The following is a 25,986-nucleotide window of genomic DNA, read 5'->3' on the forward strand; positions in this document are numbered from 1 at the left end:
CAACAAAGGGACAGCAGGACGCGCTCCTCAGAAAACTCCAGCGTGCCACGCAAACCTCAGACCTATCCTTGCTTTCCTTTCCTCCCCGCCCCGGCCCCTGCGCCCCAGTCCCGAGCGGATGGGTGGGTAGCAAAGGGCACCAGGCGCCTTTAAATGCTAATGAGAGTCGGTGCCCAACTCTGAAGCCAACTCTCCCCACCCTCTTCCCTCGCCCGCCCTTCCCTCCCCGGCCCGTGCGCCGCCTAGAAAAACTTGTGCGGGGCCATTTTTGGGGCAGTAAGATCGAGCGAGGAGCCCAAGAGCGAGCGCGCAGCCCGAGAGCTCGAGCCGCCTCCGCCGCGAGACCCCACCCCGGCCGCCGCCGCCTGCGCCGCGAGATCCGCACCGGCCTCCCCGAGAGCGAGCCCGGCCGCCGCGACCACCAGCCGCGCTAACCGCCGACCAACCGCCACCGAGGTGCCCGAGTAAGAGCCAAGGAGGCGGCATGAGCGAGGCGGGCGAGGCCACCACCACCACCGCCCTCCCGCAGGCTCCGGCGGAGGCGGCCGCCGCGGTCCCCCAAGACCCCGCGCCCAAGAGCCCGGTGGGCGGCGGCGCGCCCCAGGCCGCGGCCACGGCGCCCGCGGTGCTCGTCGCAGGAAACCCGGGTGGGGACGCGACCCCCGCACCCACGGGCCCCGCGGCCCCCGCCTCTTCAGCCCCCACCGGCAACGAAGACGCGGAGAAAAAAGTTCTCGGTGAGTCAGTCCCGGGAGTGTAAGGGCTGCCCTGGGCGGGGCGGGCGGCAGCCAGCCGCCGAGCACGTGTGGGCATCTCCATCTGCATTTCCCCCCGGGGAGGGGACGCCGTACGGGGTTCCCAGAGCGTCGTACGGGGTTCCCGGGACGTCGGGTCCCAGCGCAGGTGGCTGCAGCAGCCCGTCCTGCGGGCGCTCCCAGGTGAGCGCGTGGCGCTCTGCGCTCCTCGCCGGCCGGTGCGCGTCCCTCTGGGTCCTGGGCCAGCAGGTTGCGTCCTAACTTCGGTCACTGTCGCGCATTCCTGAAGTGTGGGGAAGGCTTCGGTCCCAAGAGAAAGGGGGCGGCGGTGTGGGAGAGGACCCAGGGCGGGGGTGGAGGTGGATGGAGGTAGGACCTGACACGTGGGACGATGACTTTGGAGTGGATGCTTAGGATCTGGGTGGGGGAAGGATTTCCTTTAGGGAAGAGTGAGGCGCTGGTAGGAGACGGAAGGGGAAAAGGTGAAAAGGCTTCCTGCTGGGAGGCTCAGGTGTCTGTTCCTGACGCCCTTCCCACTTTGGCTCGGGAAGGGCGCCATGCTTCTGTGGGCCACATGCTGGGGAAGGGGGGTGTCGCAATCCTCTTGGGTCTTGGTTTCGTGTCTTCATCCCTCCCTGTGCCCACCGCTGCAAAAAACCTGTTTACCAATCGCCACCCCGCTTTCTTCTTCCTGGACTGTGGGAACGCGTCTGGTGTAGCAGCTGGAAAAAACTTGGAAGGGTGGGTCTGACGTCTGTTCAGTACATCGTTATCTTGGGACTTGTAACTTAGGAACGGAAGTAGGCAGATAAGGCGTTCAGGTTCAGGGGGGCAGAGCATCAGAGGGGTTCTGTGGTCGTCGTTGGCGTGTGTCACCCACTTCAGCCTCCTCTCAAGTGAGCCCCGTGTGGGGCCTTAAACGGGCTTGCAAAACAGGTGGGTGGGGAAAAGCTTCCCCAAGGGCGTGTGCCTGTATCATTCACTCTCTTCTGCACAGGAAAGTTAAAGAGATGAGGTGGGATCCTTCAGAGACATTTTCAGTATTTTGGGTGCGGTGTGTTGGATCTCTCCTAGCCTTCCCAGTTTTCTAGGAAGAAAAACCAAGGGAACGATGTGAAGAAAGTAATATGATTCCAGGCTCCACTCCCTCAGAGGCCTGTTTTCCCGTTTTATTCCCAGGGCTTTCTCAGTGACTGCCAACAACAAGCTAAATGCAACCTGTGTAGGTTAAGACATAAAATAGCCCTCATTTTGCTGCCGAACTAAAAGTCGTCGAAGCCTCGTCAGTCTTGAATTGTGATATTTCCCACAAGTGTTTCTTGGAACGCTTCATGCCAAATGTCAGAGAGTCAACCTTGGGTTATCCAAAGTGGTGTACAGATAGCTCCTTTTTTTCCTTTCTTTCTTTTTTCCTTTTCTGTTGTACAAAAGGGAATTTTGAGGTTTTTCACTTAATCCATCTACCCTTTTGGATCTGAACTAACCTTTTGGATTGTTAAAGATGAAGGAAACAGATAAAGTTAATTTTGTCAACCACCAATTGCTATTAGCCTCTACCACATCCTGGTGACCAGTCTGGAAGTCTTTCATCTTTCCACTATTACTCCAACTCTCAGAATGACATTTTAACAGTTTGTCTCTGTCCACTGTGTTCTGCCATCCCCTTTCCTTTGCCAAGCAAACACATGGATGCCTAAAATGTGCCAGGCACAGGGCTGACTGAAATGGAATTTGGGTTTTGGAGTCTCCCCTTCTAGTTTTTACAAAGTCTTTAACTTCAGTGGACATACAGCCAGCCATAGGCCAGGAAAAGTAGTTTACCTGAGGGAAACAATACTCCCTTCTGATGAAAAGCCATATGGTCTTCCTCTTCACCCTGTGTATATGTGAGTGAGTTTACGGTTTTAAAGCAAGAAGTGTATATGAATGTGTTTGGCCATATGAAGTTGTTAGAAATATTTGTGGAATTAGGAAACATTTTTAAAACTACATTGGGGAGTAAAATAACCTTCAGCCTTGATTGACGTTAGACTTGAAAATCTTTTTTTTTTTTTTAATCTTTTCCCCTATCATATCAGTGTTGACTTTCTAGTCAAAGTTTTTCCTTTGACAATGGTAGACATTTACTTACATGAAAATGAGTCAGAAACGGTTTTATTTTTTATTTTCTTAGGTCACTAGGGCAAATGAAAGGAGGCACAATGACAAATCATTTGAAATAATGTAATGGCTGAAAAGCATATGGTTTATCAAAAACAGACCATTTCTGTGCACATTTGGATCTAAAACATAATTTTTTTCCTTCTTGGCCCTACTGCTCTAGTTCGAATGGCCTAAAACTGCAGCTTTAATGGTTTAATCTCTTCACTGGGAGATCTTCCTTTCTTGGTGTCAGCCAGAGATTGCTCAGTCAGCAGTGGGCTGAATGACTCTGGAGGCGTAAAGAATATAGTTGTGTTTTTTTTTTTCTTTTTACAAAGAGAGCTAAAGTATTTCCTCAAGCATATCAATCTAGCAACACTCAGAATTAACCCTGCCCACAGCAAAGCAAGTCCCAATTACTGTTTTAGTTTTGAGTTAAAAGAACTGAATCCTTATTGTTTATTCTTGCAAGTTAATCTCAGAGAGAGGTAGCATGAATTAATGTTAATTGTTACTTTCATTCTCTGCTGTTTTTTGTTTTTTTTTTCTTAAGGTACTTGATTGTCCACATTTCCTGTTTCACTGAGTCTTGATAATTGCTTTATATATTTTTCTGAATTTAGGCATAGGCTTTTCTAGAGATGCTGAATTTGGCATTCAGAGTTGATTTAAAGGAGTCATCTCAAATCATACTTGATGGCTGAAATAATTATGAATCTGCAAAGTACAACTTATGTGACCATACTATTGGGTTTTCTCTTAAATTCTGTTGAAATCTGGGGTACAGAAATGATCCTACCCATGATGCAAAGTGAAGCCCATAATCAAGTTTAAGAGGGAATTTTATAGAAAATTCTGGGTTTTGATTCCCACCAACTGCAGAGAGTAGGGTAAACAATGAAACAGAAGCCCAAATTCATCACTGTGGTTTCAAAAGGCCTGTTACATCATGTCTCAGGGTGGTGAGTACAGAACCAGGTTGAGACAGCACCAGTTCTATTATTACTCTTGACTCTGATAGGCCCCAACTGGCAACTAGACAGGCTACTTTATGTTATATCTTTATAGATTAACTAGGAGCTACTATTTCACTTAATACAGTTTGCCAGTACTTCGAAGTGTGAATGCAATGTGTTAAGGTCATTTGTACTCACCTTGTTCATCTACCTGCATTCTCTTTCATTGTGACCCTTGTTTTGCACTAATAACATTTTTCAGTGTTAAAACTCTAAAGGGCTTCCACACCCCCCCCCCTTTTAAACAGTGTTTCTCAATTTTAATTATTGCAGAACTAAATAGACTTATGACCACCCTTATCTTATGACTGTACTGAAAAGTTTAACAGGGAAGATTCTGAAAAGTATTACCCCATAATATCTTCACTTGCTCCATTTTCTTTTTCTATATTTTGGGCTTAAGCTTTTCATGGTTTCCTCAGGTACGTTTAGGCTTTGTATAATGCTATCAAGACCTTAAGTGATATGAGCTTTATCTCGGTAGGTCAGCTACTAATTTATCCGCTTAATCTATTTTAGCCACCAAAGTCCTTGGCACTGTCAAATGGTTCAACGTCAGAAATGGATATGGGTTTATAAATCGGTATGTATGTCTCTACATGTTTTAAATACATACTTATGTTGTGGTACCAATTGTTGTAAATTTTTTACCATACTTGATTAGTAACTTGTATAACTTTTAAGATTTGTAAGCATTATCAGTATTCCCATTTCTAAGCTACTGGTCATTACCAGAACACTGATAAGTAATTTATTTTATAAAATCTAGTCATTAAAAGAAAACAGGGGTGGGGGCGATAAATCGGAAATGGGAAGAGCCGAGGGTAATGGAGTCCATATCCATAATCTCAGAGATGGAGAAACAGAGGCTTAGACTGGTCAGGCAACTTTCCTAAGGTCACACAGCTAGTGTGTAATTGAGGTGGAACTATCACCCAGGTCTAGGCCAAGTGCTGTGTAGAAACTAGTGTTTTCTTTAAGCCATGGTAACTCCTAACCCTATAGGAATGAGAATGTAAGTGCAGGCTGTTGGGGGTATTACATTTGCACATGATACTGTGAAATGATACTGCCATTTGCTTTGCTCCCCCTCCTACCTCGCTCCCCCATTCTGAAACCCTCCCCCCATTTCCGTTTTGGTGAGAGTGGGGGGATGAGTTAGGGTGGGGTGATGTTGGGGGGGTGAGTAACTGTTTTTGGTGTCAGTGTAAGGAGAGCCTAGATCACAGCTGTGACTTGTCCTTTTAACTGTCTTGCTTTGCTTTTGCCGGGAGGGAAATCTGGGGCTCTGGTTACATACCACGTGACTTAGAAAGAGATGAGAGGAAAGGGATAGTTCAGTGTGTGGCATCTGTACACTTGCCTCTAAGCACTGTGGTAATGTGGAGGAGCAAGGTGGGTGCCTTGGGGGTTTAGAAGTTTTCAGTGAGGGTTGAGTCCAGGCATCTGAATTGAGTTTAAAGGATAAACAAAAATTTGTGTTGTGTTTTGAAATCTAAACTCTTAGAACATTTGTTCTTTGTAAGGTTTTCTTCACATACCTAGTACCTTTAAATTGTGTTCTTTTTATCTTCCAACAGAAATGACACCAAAGAAGATGTATTTGTGCATCAGGTAAGAGGGGTAATAAACGTTACATTTTATATGTGAAAAGTGGGGTGTCGATAATGTGCTGTTTCCCATTCCCACATGTAGTCATGCACATCATTAAACTCTTTTTTTTTAAATTTTTTATTTTGAGGTATGTGTGTTAAAACTGGGAGCAGTAAAACAAGGAAGGGCCTAGGATGATGGAGGAAGCCACAGGAGGGCCTGGGCTGGGCTGCTTTGGCTCTGCAGAAACGTCATGGGAAAGACGTGAGCCAGGGCGGGGCCGCTGTCAGCTCACTGGAGAGTCGGAAAAAAGGGTGCCTTGGAGACAGGTTCGGGTTAGCCCAGGACGAGCTGCTGCCGCCCATTGCTCCCCTGGTTGCAAGTGTCCTGGGGTCCCTTAGAGTTTAGGGGATGCATGCCTGTCGGGGAGGGGGAGGGGAAGCATGGGTGTGCTCCTGGGAGGAAAATGCACACTACCCTAAGCTCTTCTGTGATTCTTATTTTGGCAAGAGAGCTCAATTCCACATATTAAGATTGGCAGATAAGCTCTACTGTTCCATCATAGTAACTGTTTTCAAACAGTTTTTATTTTCGAATGGCATGCAGTAATATTTAGTTAGGCCACTTTTTAATTTTGGGGCCCTTTGAGTCCTTAGCAAAAACATTGTTTCTGTGTTGGGTGTTCTACTCTCCTGACTGTGTGGTTCCCCTTAGCGTCTGGCCAGAACCCATTTGGCTTTTGCCTGGGTGGGTGTTGGTTAAGGCTCCTCTATCAGAGCAGCTCTAACTTGAAGTAAACAGCACAGCAAAGCAGATGGTTAGGGTGTGTGTGTGAGACGTGAGGAAACTCCCCATTCCCAGGACTCGTCCTCACCCCTGTTAAAGGTAGGCATGGTTAGCACACAGCCAGGTCAGAAGGCCCACACTGCCTTAGAAGCGAAGCACATGTAGAAAATGGGTAACATATGGGAAACATGGGCGTCTCTGCTGCAGGATCTCAGTCTTCCTTTACATTAGTAGCCTAGGATGTTCTTCATTCTATTACCAGGTATCCTGGACTTACTTTACAGAAGAGGTGAAAAGAAAACATACCTACCCTTACTGTTTTTTTGTATATTCAGTTTTCAATGAATTGTCCCAAATATGTGTGTAGTTCTTAGTGTATAGCAGGGAAGCAGAGAGGCAGGTACTATCACCAGCATATTTACCTATAGGGCTCTGTCAAGCATCTGGTTTTCAGTGTTTTTGTTCCCGTTTAGGGTGTGTGTGTGTGTGTGTGTGTGTGTGTGTGTGTGTGTGTGTGTGTGTGTGTGTGTGTGTGTGTGTGTGTGTGTGTTGGGGTGTGGTGACTGGAGATAGTGATAGCAGAGAGGCAGGTACTATCACCAGCATATTTACCTATAGGGCTCTGTCAAGCATCTGGTTTTCAGTGTTTTTGTTCCCGTTTAGGGTGTGTGTGTGTGTGTGTGTGTGTGTGTGTGTGTGTGTGTGTGTGTGTGTGTGTGTGTGTTGGGGTGTGTGTTGGGGTGTGGTGACTGGAGATAGTGATAGTTAAGAAGAAGCTCTCTGGTTGTGGTTTTTATTGTTTACATGTCCACTTGACTGGATGTATTTCAGTTGTACCTAGATGACTTGGGTAGATTTTTTTTGTTGTTCACATACATTGACTTTTAAAGTCATAGCAGACTGACAGGAAGTGTTGCTTATAATACCAAGAGATTAATAGACCTGTTGGGGAAAGGACTCTGCGTTGGGTGACTGCTGGAGTAAAAGGATCTCACAAGTTTCTGTGCTAGTGGCCAGCTTTGTTGGCCTGTGAGTGAGCGTGTGACCTGATTCCAGCCCCTGTGTGGCTGTGTGGTGAGTCACCTCCCTGTGTTGAGGCCTGCCCAGTCTAACAGGAAAAGGGGAAGGAGCCGGCAGGGAGGGGCTGGCTTTGGAATGGCTGAGTGTTCGGGCGGCAGGCTGCGTGCGCATATATCCTGTCCTGAACTGCCTTTTTCCTCTGAGAGTGAAGTCTCTGCTCCATTGGCTCATTCTTTTATTTTTTTTTCCCCCTCCCTCCTACTCAAGAGTAAGGGAAGGGCTGGATTACACATGCCTAATCGCTTTATAAAATAAGGTTGACCTAGTTCCATAGAAACTCAGAGCCCCTTTAACTATTTAGAGATACCAGCTAAAGAAATGGAAATTCATTGCAGGAGTTATTCCACTTCCCTCTACTGGTTGAAAAAGAAAGGTCTGTTCACGAGCAGATGTTTAGGTGCAGATGTTTAATGTAGGGTAACATCTTTATTAACCTCTTAATGTATTGTCAGGGACACAGCATGGTGTGGTGGGGAAAATATTGAATACATATATAGATGCAGTACAGGTATATGAGTTTCCCCACTTACCCCCATTCACCCTCTCCCTGCTGCATCTTGAATATGACCTTGGATACATCACTTTTAGCCTCATGTTTCCTCATCCATAAAATGGGGGCAGGTTGCCGGAAAGGCCAGATTATCAGCAATGTTCTGATTCCTGAGGTAACTTTGCATATTTTATCAGAAATATTTACACCTTGGCATTTTCTAATTCATATTTCCTGTTCACCATTCATCCTCCCTTTCACACACATTCTTTAATATTTTTAAAAAAATATTTTTATTGACTTCAGAGAGGAAGGGAGAAGGGAGAGAGAGATAGAAACATCAACGATGAGAGAGAATCATTGATTTGCTGCCCCATGCACGCCCCATATACTGGGGATCAAGCCTGCAACCCGGGCATGTGCCCTGACCGGGAATCGAACCGTGACCTCCTGGTTCATAGGTCGATGTTCAACCACTGAACCACACCAGATGGGCTCTTTAATACTTTTTGAGGTTAGCAGCTTCTCTTGTCTATAGTACAGAAACCTTTATACTTAAATGTGTGCTTGTGTGTGTAAGATTTCATAAAGGCATCCCCACTCCCACTCCCACTGACAGAGCTACTGTCTGAATCTTCGATGATTACTAGTTTGAGGGAACTAATATATCCAATATCATGACTAAGTGTTCAGGCTGTAACAGAATACAACTACACTTTTTTTTTTTTATAGTGTTTTTTTGTTGTTTGTTTTATTGTTATTTTAGAGATTCAGGTTAGTAGAAGAATGATAATTTTAAAAAGTAATAATAAGTCACCTGTGTCTTCAATATACACAGTAAACTTGAAAGCAATGAAATGTTACCAGTATTGACATGTACTTTACTTAGAATTTCTCTTCTTATAGACTGCCATCAAGAAGAATAACCCACGAAAATACCTGCGCAGTGTAGGAGATGGAGAAACTGTGGAGTTTGATGTGGTCGAAGGAGAGAAGGTGAGAGGGTTGGGTTGGGTCTCAGAGTGTGCTGGCACTTAAGTTTTCTTGCAGAGTAAATGCTCTCTCAGCCCCTTACGAACTCACATTACTTTGGATGTTTTTGTGTTAATAGGAAGAAGTAAGTGACTTTTAAGTAGAAATATTTTTGATTATTGGATGTTATTATAAGCATTATTTGATATATATTATAAAAGGAGGTTTTAATTTCTCATTGAATAAATGATGAATCCTATTTAATTATGGAAGGAAAAGCGAATTTTACATGTGAAATTTGAGTTATACAAATAATATTTTCAGGCTGTGATTTTTAATAATACAAGTAATACACAGTGAAGAATGTTTTAATCTCAAAGAAGATTTCAATTGAATCTTTGGGTTAGATTTTGGAAAGCTGGAGGCTTTTTGATGGACTGTATAACAACTTTATTCAGATAAAGCTAATTGATCATCTTGAAATGTACCTGGATATTTTTAATGCTGTTATATTATTTAATTCCAATTTAGTAATGTCCTTTCTGTTTTGCTTTTAGACAGCAGTATATTATAGATATCAATAAAACACCATAGCATTAAAAAAACATCTTAAAGCCATATATGTTACAACCACCATGGCATTTAATCGTGGCGGCTGAATTGTAAACTAATAATGGAGTGAATCACTAGTTAACTCCCCGTATGTGCTTTTCCCACACACATACATACATACCATTCCATAGTCTGTATTTTTAGTCGCTCCCAACCTGTTCTGTTCTAAAAGAAAAACACTTTATTTCATTTAATATAGCAATTTAAATGATGTCTTTACTGATTTGATCCCCATGGTATCTTGTAAATCTCTTGGAGTTTTGAATCATCCACCAACAAATGCTGGCCTGTAATGATCTCTAAAATTTTGCTTTGTCAGGTTTATTTTGCCTCTGTATGTTTTGTCAGGTGATTTTACCTCTGTGTTTTCAGAACTTGAGGTTTTACAAATTGATTTAGAGTGTGAAATATACTCTTTTGAGGCTCTAATTTTTTATATGCTTGAAGCATTATTTTATTCATTTTTCTGTAAGAGAATAAGAATGCTAAGTCTGTTCTGAGGAGAATAGGAAGGTCTAAAGAGGGACTACATGTATGGAAACTATTACTAAATCAAGGACCCTTCTTTCCCATTGCTCCCAAGTTTTGCTCTTGTTCATTGCTGGACAGCCACGTGAGCCCATGAATGGGAATTCTCTTGGTACCTCAGGGTAACATAGGTTTTAACATTTTCTAGCAAGATACCATTATCTCAGTTGTTTTCCACTGAGGAATATTCCTTCCTGGTCTAGCATTCTTTCTTTCATAGTTGTGTTACGTTAACCAGTTTGTGTTCGTCAAAGAGGTACACACTGCTCTTGAACCTAGTATGACCAAACATGAAGGCAGAGCATAGGCTGCATGAGCAAACAAGCATTTCAATGCTAAAACCTGGGCATACTTTTTATGTCTAACAACAGGATTTGATAGTACAGTCTGTCAGTCTTTAACATTTTGGTTGTCTAAGGCTGTTTTGGGGGGTTTAGCTTCTTTTAAATTTTTTAAAAATATGTTTTTATTGATTTTTAGAGACAAGAAGGGAGAGATTGAAACATCAATTGGCTGCCTCCTGCACGCCCCCTACTGGGGATTGAGCCATGTGCCCTGACAGGATTTGAACCAGCAAATTGATGCTCAACCATTGAGCCACACTGGCCTAGCTTCTTTTAAATTTTGAGGGTGTCTTTATTCTGTCTCAGGGTGCCGAAGCAGCCAATGTGACTGGCCCAGATGGAGTTCCTGTAGAAGGGAGCCGTTATGCTGCTGATCGGCGCCGTTACAGACGCGGTTACTATGGCAGACGCCGTGGACCTCCCCGTAATGTATGTTGGCCTCTCTTCCTAATTGGTGATTGCAAAGATGTTCACATCTGAAATTGAGTGCACATACTTAGAGCAGATGAATACTGTGTCTTCTCCTGACAACACAACACAAAATGATTGTTGTTTGTTGGTTTTGATGGAAAATTTTCATACCCAGAATTTATGCATAGCCACTGGTCTCATTAAACTTGCCATTGAAAAGTTGTATCAGTTTGTATGTACTTGGCTGCAAATAACAGGCATTTAACCACCTTATAACAAGAAAGCTTAACTAAGGTAGGCTGTGCCAAGGTTGTCAAAAAGGCATTCTCTTCATTGGGCTCTTTCCCGGGACCAGAATCTTGCCTTACGGCATTCCCTGGTGAAGGGGAATGGGATTTCTGGGATTGGCTCAAACCTGTCGTTCATCCCTTGGCACTGGCACTGGCACTGGCACTGGCACTGCTGGTCTCTAAGAAAATCAGCGTTTGGTTGGCAAGGAAGCATAGGGATAGCTTGGGAAGAGGCAATAAACAGTGTTGGCTGCAGAAATATTAAATTTGCCCCAGGTAAGTGGCTATTTTATTTAGCATAGCATTTGCTTTATTTTAAAGTGTGGAAGTAGTAAGTAATTGTCTGGATTTATCGTTCTTCAGATTGGTATCAATCCAGATGAAAGGCTTTACAACCAAGTCTCTGGCTAGAGCTTTCTTAGGAGGCGCAGTATAAATACTTTTAAAGCACCCAAAAAGAATCCCATTTATCTGTGGTCATGAGGATTCTATAAATTTGAGTCACTTTTTGATATTTCTGGAATTAGTACCTGGGACTGGCACCATAGAATAAAACTCCAGATGTTTTGTGGGCACAGGGCTATGGCTATGCCAGTTACCCAAGAAGAACTTGAAAAGTCTCACCAGAATAAAATATATGCAGGTTGAGAATGGTTTATCCCCATGCTTCGATAGACTTACATCTTTCTGCTTAGCAGAATGTTTTCCCTCTTCATTCTGTCATCTTCTCACCCTGCCCAAATTAATTTTTATCAGATTGCTTATGGCATCTTATTTTCCTGTTTCTGTATTTTTCTTACCCACATTTTGCTTATTCTGTTTTTTTCAATAAGCTGTGCAGGGGGTGGAGGTAGGAATGAGCATTTACTATGTCAGGTTAACGCAAGTTCGTCAGATTCACGGAGCTTGTAGTTATTATTTTGACTCCTAGGTTAATTCAGAAGTACAGTGGTAGAACCTTTAGTGAAAATCTTCCCTTTAGAGACTTTTCTCCTCAGCTGGAAATTTGAAGTCATTCATGTAAAAAATATTTAGAAATGTCAAAATTCTGAAAGTGTACATAAATGTTTTTTTTGTTATAATGTTTTTAAGTCCTTAGCGCTCAAGAGCATGTTTGTTAATGGTGATGCCATTATTCTCATTTTGTAAAAATGAGAGATTGTCTGTATACAGCTCAAAAAGATACAAAAAGCCTAAAAGAAAAAAAAAAATGTATGAAGTCTCACACTTAATATTTTGGTGAACGTTTTTTTCTGTTAATACGTCATTATGTAATTGGGGATCACATCTGATTCAGGTAATACGAAGTTTATAATGGCTTGATTTGTCTGAAAAGCTCGTTGAAGCGTTTCCTGTTGGGGAGTTTAGTTGCCCATGTTGGCTTGAACTGGAGAGTTCTAAAACTTAAATATCCTCACCCTCCAGAAGAAATGGGTCATTATGTTAATTTTTAATTTAGCTATTTTTAATAGCTATAGTCACTTCCCATAAGACTACTTTGGCATCTGCATATCCCACTTTAAAGTAAGATTTTAAATAAAAAGTTTTTTGAGGGATGTTTGGCTTTAGCTTTTATTTTTAATTTTTTTTTAATTTTTTTTTAAATATATTTTATTGATTTTTTACAGAGAGGAAGGAAGAGGGATAGAGAGTTAGAAACATCGATGAGAGAGAAACATCGATCAGCTGCCTCCTGCACAACTCCCACTGGAGATGTGCCCGCAACCAAGGTACATGCCCCTGACCGGAATCGAACCCGGGACCCTTCAGTCCGCAGGCCGACGCTCCATCCACTGAGCCAAACCGGTTTCGGCATAGCTTTTATTTTTAAATATAAACTACTAGTATATGATACGGTAGTTGAAATACAGGAAAAGTTACATAATGGGTCAATAATTCCATTTGCTAGTAAGACCTATATTTTTTTTAAAAAATTTGATATATCTTTATTGATTTCAGAGAAGAAGGGAGAGAGAGAAACATTGATCAACTGCTTCCTGCATGCCTCCCCACTGGGGATCGAACCTACAACCCAGGCATGTGCCCTGACCGGTAATTGAACCATGATCTCCTGGTTCTTAGGTTTACGCTTAAACCACTAAGCCATGCTGGCTGGGCATTAAGATCTATATTTAGAAACTATCTGTATCTATTACTTATTACTATCTGTTAATGTACAATTAAAACTTTATTCTTGAACATATAAAGAAAATCTAACTTTTTCCATGAAATTGAGTGAGAAGAGTGGTGTTGCTTGATGTTTTTGCAAATCTCTGATGTTTGATTTAATAGAAGACAGCTGAGTTCTCATATCTCCTGCAGTCAGTCTGCTGAGACCACATGTCAATGTAGCTCTGGGAGACCCCACCATACACTCATGAGATGATGAGATGGGAACAGGCAATTAGCATCCTCATAGCATTATGAGAATAGTTGGACCTTGATAACCCCCCGAAGGGTTATGGAGACCCTGTCCACACTTTGAAAATAGCTGTAGGAAGTATACTATGTGGAACAAACTGTTGATAACACTACAAAATATATTTTTTCTTGACTGCCCTGACTTTGCCCCCGTGGATGGCAAATGTTGGGAGACACACATGTGGCCAAGGTAAATATTATTAACATTGTAGATGCTCTTTGGGTGGTTGGTCAACTGATACTCATCAATCCTAATTAGATGACTTAAAATTATTATAGAGTGATTGCTTTTGCTTTTCTGCTTCTTGGTATTTTATCTGCATAGATCTACTTTAATCTGAATGTAGTTTATCCCAGGTTATCACACAATGATCTGGGTTAAATGCACTTTGTATAAAAAAAAGGATTATTCCTTTGGGGGAGATATTTTTCTTTTGGTGATATTCACCCTAAGTGGTATTCTTTGGTTCTTTCCTTGCTGAAACTTCTTCTGAATCTCTGTTTCTTTGCTTCGCTAGTACGCTGGGGAGGAGGAGGAGGAAGGGAGCGGCAGCAGTGAAGGATTTGACCCCCCTGCCACTGACGGGCAGTTCTCTGGGGCCAGGAGTCAGCTGCGCCGCCCCCAGTATCGCCCTCAGTACCGGCGGCGGTTCCCGCCTTACCACGTGGGACAGACCTTTGACCGTCGCTCACGGGTCTATCCCCATCCCAACAGAATGCAGGTAAAATTGCACCTGGGACTTCTCTTCAGCAATCCTCACCCTTCCGTCCTTCCTCTGCCTCTTCCTCCTCCTCCTCCTCCTCCAACACCAGCCGCTGGAAACAAAACCTTGCTTGTGGCTTCCTGGTGCTGCAAAAGCTGAGGCAAGGCCTTGGGTCTTTCAATCTAGTAACATTTCTACAAGCACAACCACATGAGCCATGCCTACAATTGGGGACACTAGTGGGTAGATTACAGTTTCTAGTTTATGGAAGAATGAAAGTAGAGAGACCAATGATATGCTTAAGAGCTTAAACTCTGAAGTCAGACAGACCTGGATTTAAATCTTGTCTCTGCTGCTTATTATCTGTGAAATTTTGAGAAAGCCAAACTTTAGAAGATTAACTTACTCATACATTAAATGGTAATAATAATGTGCCTCCACCGTGGGGCTCACTATGATTAAATCCAAGGTAAAGACTTCAGTGTGATGCCTCAGGATAGCTAACACCTGTAAAGTCCTTAATTTAGGTGAGATGGTGTTAAGAAATCCTACCAGAGGGTGAAGATGGTTGGTTATTGATTTACTCCTCTTCTTTTAATCACAAAATATTGATACAACTATTGTGAACTTGACCTGTAATTAATGAGCCTTATAGCAACTTCCCAGTCCCTGGAAACTAGGAAAACTTAGGACAGGGCATCCTTTTTGTTATCACTAGCTACAAATACTTCCTCTTAGTGTCCTTGGGTTGTTTTTCCACTAAGTGTTTTGACTGAACACTATGTTCAGTCTGTTCTTTGCTACCCTTCTCATGTCCCATCATGCATGACTGTGTTCTTTCTACATTGCCTCTTGTTTTTTCTCTTCCACTCTTTAACAGCTGTCCCTGACAAACGTGCTAAAAATAACAAGTAGACTTGCGTATATGGAGAGATTGGGTACATGAGGCACAGGCATAGTAGGCTCCTTCAGGGCAGCACTTCGGGCTTCTAGGGGGACAGGAAGAGTCAGTGCGATTGTAATGCACATTTATTTTCAGTGTTGATAGTACCTTCCTGAAGTAACCATTTTAGTGTTTAGCATATACACATGATGATTCTTTTCTGTATTTGAAATAAAGTATATTTCACCTTAGGATTTGAAGGTTGAGAGTAAGGTGACTCTGGAGTGCCATGTAGAACATTATTTGCAGATGCTGGTTGAAAATGTAATTTTTGAAATATATGCTTATTCTGATAACTGCATATAGTTCTTTAAACGTGGCCTGGATTTTTTTACTTTACATTTCATATCTGAAATGAAAACTGTCTTAGACTTTTTTCAACAGTTTTCCTTACACTCTTTCTAATACATACCATGTTTGGATGTTCCCTGAATGAGCTAACCAATCACATCAAGTGAAAATTCCTGAAACTTCCTTCCGTAAAACTAGGCTACTTCAAGGTTGTCAGTGTAATGACTTACAAGTACTGAGAGATCTCTAGATGGTAAAAATTATTGAGGTCATATAGAAAAGTCTTTCTAATATTTTCTACAATATACAAAAACAGTGACATTTATTGGACACACAGGGAAAACTAACAATATTCAGGCCACTAGTGTTTCCCTTATGTACCAAGAACATAATATAGCATGGCAGTGACCAAATGACTTCCGTGTTCTTAAAGATAATCAGTGTGTTTAGAAATTAAGTGGAATTGGTTACTGAACTAATATCAAGTATTGGTTGTCTTTGAGAAAATAAATATATGATAGAGGAAATGGAGTAACATTGTTTGGCATCTGCCAAATGCTTGGCATCTGAAATCAATTCTTACTCAGTTTTCCCTGCAGCTTTAGGTTGGTGATGGGTTCCATACGGTTGTTGTGTTGTGGTTGTTACAAATGAAGGGAATTGAATATTTTAAAAAGTTAGCAAGTTTTGCCTAAGGTTACATGGGCAAGAAGTGGTAGAGCTTCAGTCCATCTATGCATGCTTTTTCCACTTTCTCATTCTAGTCAGCTTTCATCCTCTACTCGTGTTGTTCTTTCTGTCTTTTTAAAAATTATTGTTATTTTCCCTAATCAAAGTTCCTGAGGAAGAACCAGGTTTGTGTGTTCAGAGAATGGAGGGGAGACTCACGTGGTTGGGCTGGGATGAGTAGAGAGAAGAGGGCTAGGAGCTCAGGGCAGACCAAGCATGCCTGATAGACTATGATAGGGACTGCTAACATACTCTAAATGTGATAAAAAGCCAGTAAAGGAATCTAAACAGGGAAGAAACAGATTTAAGTGATCATTGGACTGTTTTTAGAGGCTGGACCACGGAAGGCAACAAGTAGTGAGATCAGCTACTATGGAGAGATGATCATGGCATGATTAGAGTGCTTTCAGTGGAGATGTGATAGGTGGCCAAATTCAGAAAATGTTTTCACTATGAAAGTGACAGCATTTGATGCTGGAGTGCATGTGTGATTTTAGGAGTAGAGGATACCTCTAAGTTTTTTATTTAAACAAATATAGGAAGGCTGAAGAAATTAACATTTGGGAGAGAGATGGGAATCATTTGGAGGTCTTCACATTAAATTTTACCTCCGAGTGGAGATGTCAGGTAGGCAAAAAAATAAAATAAAATAAAACAAAGCAGAGTCAAGAGGTAGAAAGTAGCTTGAGTTAAGAAGGTTTCATTTTAAATAAGTTGGTTGACAAAGTCTTTGGTGCTATATTTGAGAAGAGACCTAAGGGAGCAAGGCAGCGAGTTATTGGGGTACTGGGAATGGCATGCATGGCAAAGGGATTGGCAGGTGCAAAGGCTGAAGGGAACCTGGAAAAGAGAAATGAGACTGTAGGTATAACTTTGGAGTCATAAAAACATACTGAAAGCCATCATATAGGATGAGATTAACTATAAATGAGCATCGGTAGAGAATTGATCCTGGGACCGAGTTCTGAGGCATGCCAATGGAAGATTAGGAAGATGAGGAGCGTAGCAAATGACATGAGAAGGAACAGGTAGGAAAGAAAAGTATTTTAAGAGGAAATGCTGCCCCCCAAAATAGAGGAAGTTAGGTTGAGAATTGATTACTGGGTTTGGTAACTTGGGAGGTTAGTGATATGGTGAGAACAAAAATCTAGTCAGAATGAATTCAAGAGAGAGCCAAGGGGGCAGGGAGAAGAAGAGGTATTTTCTTGCCCTTTGAGGAGGTTTCTGTGGTGGTGATGGGTTTCCTTTAGCACATATTTCTGTAAAGGAGCTCAAAGAAATGGGGCAGTATCTGGAGGAGGATCTGAGGTTAGGGCAAGGTTTGGGGTTGATTTTATTTTTACATTGAGTGAGTTCTGTTCTGGTTTCCCTTAGTCCTTCCCTCACCAACTACTTACTCATGATGCATTAGATGGGCAGATCAAATGCCACACACACACATTCATACATTCATACACTCATTTATATATGTATAGTTTATAGTATGTGTGCATATATGTTTGTATGTGGTGGTCCTTATTTCTGTTCACTGAAATGGCCTGAAATCAGTGACACCTTGATAACATGAGCTTCCTAAACACCATTCTCTAATAAAAGGAAACTCCTTTCGAGAAATGGCTGATTTCAGATCTGAACCAGAGAAAGTACAATATGAACCTGGAACATCTTGTCATGCCAGAAAGCAAGGAAGTACTCAGAGAATGTTGGAGACATGTCAAAAGGACATGAGGCAGCTTGAATGGGTTCCCATTGGCCAGTAATGATAGTAACAGATTATAACCCATTGAATAAAATAGAAAACCATGAGTCTGTATAGATATACATGAATGTATGGAATTTGATGAGGAATGAAATATTTATAGATTTGAAATTACTTCACAAAATCCTTCTTAATTACAAAGGAGAAAAGAGTAAACCTAGCTCTGGCCAGTGTGGCTCAGTTGATTGAGTGTAGTCATGTGCACCAAAAGGTTGCTGGTTCGATTCCAGGTCAGGGCACATACCTAGGTTGAGGGCTCGATCCCTGGTATGGGTGCGTGTGGGAGACAGCCAATCAATGTTTTCCTCTCACATCGGTGTCTCTCCTTTCCCTTCTCTAAAAAACCCCACAAATCTATAAAAACATTTAGAAAAATAAAAAGAGTAAACCTGCAGCAGAGGAGCCTTAGAAGATAGATATCACCTCAACTACTGCTCAACGCCAACACTGTCAGTAGGGAACAAATTGAAGCCAGACTCCACCTGGCAGGAGGCAGTGAGAAGAACGCAGTTTCGCTTTTGTGGCTTCCCTGCCATCCACACAAACTAGAGCATGGGAAACACCCAGCAACCCACACTGAGGTACATTTTACAGACTATCTGGCCTGTAATCTTTTTTTTTAAACAATTTTACTTTATTATTATTATTTTTATATATTTTTGTTGATTTCAGAAAGGAAGGGAGAGAGAGCTAGAAACATCAAGGATGAAAGAGAGAATCATTGACTGGCTGCCTCCTGCATGCTCCCCACTGGGGATCGCACCTGCAACCCGGGCATGCGCCTTGACCGGAATTGAACCCGGGACCCTTCAGTCCATAGGAAATTGAAGAACTGTATCAGAAAGAGAGACAACTAAATTCAAGGCATGGTGCTAAGTGGGTCTTTTTGCTATAAAGGACATTATTGGTGAGACTTGAATGGGTCTGAGGATTAGATTCTACAAGTTTGTGATTATTTCAGAATAAAGTAATTGAAAACGATGGGTGTTATTTCAGCATGTTCATGGGCCTGGGTGGAAATGATGGAGCAGAGAGGGGAGAAAATACACAGTGGAAGGGGATAGAGTAAAACTCCTAGGATAAAGAGAGAGGGGTTGGTCATGGATATGAGCTTGGACCACTTAGCCAGTGTAATGAGAGAGAAGACAATTATAAATACAGGTAGCTTAGTAGATTCTGTAGTGAAACAATGTAGAAAATATTTTCTGATTGCTTCTTAGTGAAATATGGAGAAGGAAGGGATGTTAGTTTTGAGGGGGGGAAAGATGATTGAAATTGTGACTGTACTGTAATGAATTTCAGAGATGGTTGGAATTTCAGAGAGGTTGGTGGTGGTTTTTATTTTATTTTATTTTTTTTAGTTTTTAGTTATTCTTCCTCTAGAAGTTCTACAATAAAGTTATTTTTTCCCCACAGCTTACAATAAATTTATCATCAAGAAAGTGTACTTTATTTTTTAAATGTTATACTTAAATAGTGCAAATAAATACAAGGAAGAAATTGTGAAAAGAAGAAAATAGAGGTGAAAGCATGATTGTAAGGTGTGAGAGAAATTTTGAATGTAGAAACCATTAGTGATATTGAAGGGATACCCAGTTTGTAGAATTAGCGGGTCTGAGTTTGAAAAGATTCTCATTGCTCAGAAGTAGTAGGTTTTCTTTGAAGAGATAAATGGAGCACTTTAAATGTTAAATTAATATTGTGAAATTAAATTAGTTGCTCTGGAATAAGGCAGGATACTGTTCTAGTGGGAGCGAGTTTTTCTTTCTTTTCTATCCTTCATAAAGATCTAGTTAGGGAATAGTTTACTGTTACAGTTGAGAGTTCCCAGCTTTGTAAGGAAGCATTTTTATTTCTTACTTTTCAAAAAAATTCTAAATAAACCGTGTGCTCTGTGTTTCCTGTATCCTGTAGCCTGGCACTCATTTTCAGCCCTATTCCCTTTTAGGCTGGTGAGATTGGAGAGATCAAGGATGGAGTCCCAGAGGGAGCTCAACTTCAGGGACCGGTTCATCGAAATCCAACTTACCGTCCAAGGTACCGTAGGTACGTCACATTTCACTAAGGCGTGATCAGCTCAAGGACTCAGGAGTGACGGTAGAATGTGTGAGGATGTTGTGGGTCTGTTCTGAGGATTTATTATGTGATAGAAGATGTGGCTCCTTTCATTATGTGTCCAAGTTTAGGGGAGACTCTGCAGTATATGTTTCAGATGGTCTGTGACATCCCCCTTACTTAAAAATATAACTTCTAGTTATCTCTGTACCAAAGCATTATTTGTATCTGATAGCATGCTTATTTTTTTTAATTATAAATTAATACTTATTTAAAAATTATATTTAATGAAATAAGCAGAAATTAATTGATGAGTAATTCACTGGTAGTGCTAAAAAATGGGGGAAGATTGAGTGCCAGAGAGTATTTGGGATACTACATATTGTTAACTGAACCAGTCTAGTATAAGGGTTAAATCAGACTATAGATCAAATTGTCTGTTTCAATTCCCACCCTGCAGTTGGTAGCTATAACTCCTTTGACAACTTTGTGAACTAAGCCTTAGTACTAGGCCTATAATATGGACGTTAAGGAGTATTCTACAGTGGTCATTAGGGTTAAATGTATAAAGAAGCATCTAACTAAGATATTTAGTATGTTGCCTGGTATAGTAAGTGCTCAATAAATATTACTACCCATGATGTTAATATTAGTGAAGGAGCGGGTTATTTTATTTGTGCTCTGTCCCTGTAAAGACTGCAAATTGAACTAGAGTCCCTAAGAGCCTTAACAGCTTTTTGTATTATAAGCCTTCCTGTTTGTTTATTTGCCCTGTCCTTGAGGTAAGTGAAGAAGCATCTTCATTCCTGAATCACATGTAGACCACCTTGAGGTTCGGCAATAGGGGTTTATTGAAAGGAGAGTATTAGTAAGTGTAGTATTTGGGGAAAGGATTTGTACCATTCTGCATCCTTTCTTCTCACAATTCATTCTAGTTTTAGGCATAATCACTCTATAAAGATTGATTACTAAGGACTTTCAAATAAGAGAGACTTCATAGAAATGTCTTCATGAAAACTGAGGAGACAGGACAGTATTTGAGTCCAGCTCTGTCGATTCCCAGCTGTGTGATCCTGGCAGAGTTACAGTTGACCTTTTTGACCTTTAAAAGCAGCCATCCCATGTGATTCAAACAAGTACTTACTCTCTCTAAACCTGTTGGCTTTCTCACTGCGAATCTAACTCACAGCATTGGTGTTGAAATTAAATCACGTAACGTGTAAACATTCCAGTACAGGCTCTGGCACGTGGTGGGTGTTTTCTTCCCATGTTTAATGCCCATAGTCTCCACGAAGCTCTGTTCCCGGAGGGCAGACACCAGACCACTTGTCTTGTTTGATTTTCCTCTCCTTAGTGCCTGTCAGAGTGCCTGGTGGGAATATAGTATGTGTTCAGGATATGTTTATTCACTACAAATAGGTATTCAGATGAAAGGGGAAAATGGTGTGTGTGTTTTTTTCGCCAAAACTTTGTTCCATTTGCTGCATTAGCTTGTGCATAATTCTAGTAATAAGTACCTGGATACTTTGACTTTTTAATTTCTAAAAATGAATGAAACCTATGTTCTTGAGAGTCCCTGTCTCGTTGCACTTTTTCTTTCTTTGTTTTGTGATCTCTGTTCTAGGGGGCCTCCTCGCCCACGACCTGCCCCAGCTGTGGGAGAAGCTGAAGATAAAGAGAATCAACAAGCGGCCAATGGTCCAAACCAGCCATCTGTTCGCCGCGGATACCGGCGCCCGTACAACTATCGGCGCCGTCCCCGTCCTCCTAATGCTCCTTCACAAGATGGCAAAGAGGTAAATCCAGCCAGCCAGAGGGGTGGTGTCAGATTATTCTTAATCATGTCAAACTTCAGTATCTATTCTAAGAGTGGTTTTATAGTCTCATAGCCTATACTTAAATAAATGTATATATAAAAATATCTTTACATATAATAGTTTATGTAAAATGTTATTTATAAAATATTTACACATAAAATTTTATATATAAGTAGTATCTATTCACATATATTTTCTATATATCTATATGTATATTAACATTTTGCTTAAGGTCCATACATATATAGAGAGTATACTCTGCACATAATACAAACCAAATATTTGAGTTTAACTAAATTGACATTCTTTGAATGAATTACCCATCCTGGTGGGGATTCAGAGCCAAAATGTTTAGGGCTGTCCAAGTAAAGGACAGCATTTACAGAGCGGAACCCGCCTCTAGGTGTGTGGAAAGTAGTTGCATGTCATAGACTTTTTGTTACGGAGAATGACTGTGTTTAATTTGCTATTTGGAAGTCATTCTTTGTGATACTGATTTTTGACTCATACTTGAGAGTAGATAAGATTTTGTACGGCGATTTGCCTCCATAGGCAAAAGGACTCCAACTTTTGAGACTTTTTAGTCTTGAACTTTCCACTGTCACCTGAATTGCTTCATTTCTGGTTTGTGAATTTGTTCTGTGTTTTAGACCAAGGCAGGTGACGTGCCATCTGAGAACCCTGCTCCGGCCACCGAGCAGAGCAGTGCTGAGTAACACCAGGCTCCTCAGGCACCTTCACCATCACTAGGTAAGAGCTTGGGCAGCCCAGGCTTATGTTGGTATTTTTTTTTTTTTTTTTAATGTCATTGATTTCTCAACTAGAGCACAAATCAGTCTAAACTAGTTTGTGATTTACCTGGACCATCCCCTCAACTCCACTGGGATTTTGAAGAAAGAGTGGTTAAATATCTCTGAGATTTACTTTTTTTTTTTTTTTTTTTTTGCTAAGCTTTGGGGGACATAAGCATTCAGACAGGTAATGAGAGCCAAATTCTTTTTTTCTAGACAGTCATTTTTTTTTAGACAGGCAGTTTTTAACTATTACAGTATTAATATGGTATACCAATAAGAAAGTTTTTGAAAGTTTTACTTTTATGACACCTAGTGGCCAATTTGATCAGTTTCAAGTGCCTGACCAGGTCTGATTTTAATATCTGGAGACTGATTTGTAGAATAAATTAGAGGGTTTTTTTCCCCTTTGACAAGCAACATTATTCATTGGGAGGCAGTGGGGACACTGTGTGGGCGCCAAAAGGCCTGCACATCCAGAGCAGGATCTGCTGCTCATGTGCTGGGTGATCTTGAGCAGTTCGTTTACCCTCTGCCTCAGCAACGTCTGCTGCCGAGAAAGCGGGAACACCAGCAGACTTTACCCACCAAGGTCCTTGCAAAGGTTTAATGAGATAACACCTGTGAAGTGGTTAAACAGAGCAGTAAAGAATTACCTCTTTGTAAAGGGTAGCTTGTTAAGCTTCATTGTGGTTTCATTATTATGTACTGACTGTTCTCGTTTATAAAAATATTTTATGGAAAAGAGTTTCCATTAAATCAATGTACAGTTTACAAATCTAGAGAAGGTAAACATGTACATTTTGCTTAGAGCTTTTGAAGTACTTTTTTTTTTTGATTTTCAAGAAAACAGGCTATTTTAGTCTTTTTATTCTTTAACTCTTGGTCATTTTGTCACTTTTTATAAGTTTGATTTTAATTTTTTCCAGGTGACCTAAAGAATTAATGACCATTCAAAAAACGAAACAAAAAGCAGACACGACCTTACCAACACCAAAGAAACAGCCAAGCAATAAAGTGCAAGACTAATAACCAAGATGTGGACATTGGAATGTTTACGATTATTCTTTACGAAACAAGTACAAAACGAGAATGTCAGCCAATGTTTCCAGCAATTTTTCTGGAATGCCTGCACAGAAGACAAGAGAGCAGCCTCCCCAGTTTCGGCAACCACTAGGTTTATATTTTTTTCCTGGTTTTTACTGTTTTGGTAATATGAATTGAAAGAAGAAATATTAATACCACATGGGGAGAACCCCAGCCAAAGAAATCTGAAATATATAGTAAATGCTTTTTTGTTCCCTTTTCTAGTTCATTTTGGATGCTGGTGCTAAACTTCCAAGTGTCGTGATTTAAAAAGAAATTTTATGCTCTTCTTATTTATTTCTAGATGAGGGGAGGATAACATTTTTGCTTTCTTATGCGACTCTCTGAAAATGTGCAGCATGAAGTTCCTCAAAAATAAAATTTTTACCCTTGAAAGGAGAAGGTGTATAACTGGAGTATGTTTTCCTGTCTCAGCGTATGTTTTGTCTTTTTCCCCCCACTTAATTCACTTGATTTAATAGTAAGTTCAAAACCAAACGTAAAGGTGCACTCGTGCTACCTAATAAATGTAGGCATATGCGTTTGAGATGGTGGTAGATGCGTTTGGAATGTGCGTCTGGGAATGAACAAGTTGGTGTCTGAGTTTAGCAGTTAGGCATCTTTTTGTTTCTCTGGTCCTCTGTATCTTTTGAGTAACCTTCACTGAGGTGAGTGGATGGCATGCAGGTTAAACTGCTTCCTTTAGATTGATGGAAGACATCCTTCAGCTTCTAACCTGAGGTTGTATTGTATGTTTATATGTGTACTAGAGACCTAGTGCATGAAAATTCATGCACTGGAGTGGGGGGTTTCTCAGCCTGGCCTGCCCCCTCTCACAGTCTGGGAGCCCTCAGGGGCGGGAGGTGACCTGGTGATCAGGAGAAGGCAATGCCCCCATCACACCTGCTACTGCTGGCAGCGCAAGCCTCGGCTGGCCCTGGTTACCTGCATCTTGGGCAGCCGCCATCCAAGGCTCACCTGTGCCTTGGGCTGGCCCAGAGTGGCTGGGGGGCTGAGGGGACTGGGGGACTCTGGAGGCAGCGCGAGGAGCAGCTGGACCCACCCAGGGGCGGGCCCAGCTGTGCCGCACGCCTGCTGCCCCAGCAGGGCTGAGGGGACTGGGCGCTGCCATCTTGTGGCTGTGGGCACTGCCATTTTTGAGGGAGTGGCAATCAATTAGCATATCCCCTCATTGGCTGTGGGTGCTGCCATCTTTGAAGGTGAGGCAGTCAATTAGCATATTTCCTCCTTATTGGCTGTGGGTGCCGCCATCTTTGTGTTGGCATGAGGGTCAATTAGCATATTCCCTCTTTATTAGATAGCATCTTTCAGAAAGAGGAATGGAGGCTATTTGCAACCACATTACAAATTTCTTCCCCCAGAGAGTAGATGAGAAACCAGGCATACAACAATGCTGTGTAGATAACTTCTCAAACTCACTGCACCTTCAAATTACTGATACTTGACTCAGTACATACTGAGCCTAGGGTTGTGCCAGGCACCATTTAGTGGCTAGGAGGGGAAAAGTGAACAAAACATTCTAGTTGCAATGAACTTACTATATTTTAGTGAGTGAATATAGAGAAAAAAGCAAATATGTAAACAAATGTGTAATTTAATGCCAAATGACAAATGTTATAAGGGAAAAATCAAATATAAAGGGATAGAAATTGGCATAAGTTAGGGAGATATATTTAACTAGAGAGAGGGGGGTCTTTTCCAAATGATAATAGAATATATACACGGAAGACCAATAATCACTTGAATATCTTGAGAGAAGAGCATTCCTGGCTGGGGGGTGGGGGATAACTCTGAGGGACCATAGGGGCCTGTTGAAAACAGCCAGCAGGAGAAAGTGGATTGCTCGAGTACTGCCTTACAAGTTCAAAAAGAAATCAAAATTGGTAATACGTACAAGGCAAAGATATTCAAAGGTATAAAACAGCACTTCATAGAAAAGTCTTCAATTTCAGTCCTGATTCCCTCAAGGCAACCGTGTGTGTGTGTGTGTGTGTGTGTGTGTGTGTGTGTGTGTGTGTGTTTAAATACATCTATTTCAGATACTATGTGAGTGTGTCAAAGAGATTGGTAAATATCCAAACACCCAAATTTAGGGAGAGGGAAGAGGTTTTAATTGAGGTTACCCTAACCATTTAATAATCATTAGAAATAACTTTAAAATTCTGTGTGTCACTGCACTCCAACTGGTCCTTGCTTAAATGTCTTAAAAATGTGTCATATACTGTACTTTTGGCCCTGAGTGTTTTGTTTTTTTCCACCCAATATTTTTACTGCTTTTCTATTAGTGTGTGTAGCATACGCTCATCATTGTACTGGCTGTATAACATTTAATTACAGCTTTCTATAATTT

The 25,986-nt window shown here is 41.4% G+C and overlaps 1 protein-coding gene across 3 annotated transcripts; it reads left to right on the forward strand.

The window, feature by feature from the left end:
• The first annotated feature begins 282 nt into the window (after positions 1–282).
• YBX3 (Y-box binding protein 3) lies at positions 283–25,986 on the forward strand. 3 transcript variants are annotated; one of them, XM_080659060.1, is made up of 10 exons: positions 283–737; positions 4,433–4,496; positions 5,494–5,527; positions 8,769–8,858; positions 10,625–10,747; positions 13,959–14,162; positions 19,815–19,912; positions 21,546–21,717; positions 22,389–22,488; positions 23,459–25,986. In XM_080659060.1, exons 1-9 carry the CDS (start codon positions 485–487, stop codon positions 22,452–22,454), a joined length of 1,104 nt encoding a protein of 367 aa, XP_080515186.1. In that variant the 5' UTR covers positions 283–484; the 3' UTR covers positions 22,455–22,488; positions 23,459–25,986. The 3 variants fall into 3 exon arrangements, with proteins under 3 accessions (XP_080515186.1, XP_080515184.1, XP_080515185.1); XM_080659059.1 differs by lacking the exon at positions 283–737 and adding an exon at positions 1,749–2,641; XM_080659058.1 differs by lacking the exon at positions 13,959–14,162 and having other exon boundaries at positions 353–737.

This window comes from Plecotus auritus (assembly GCF_963455305.1).
Source record: "Plecotus auritus genome assembly, chromosome: 3".
In the NCBI taxonomy this organism is placed as follows: Eukaryota; Metazoa; Chordata; class Mammalia; order Chiroptera; family Vespertilionidae; genus Plecotus; species Plecotus auritus.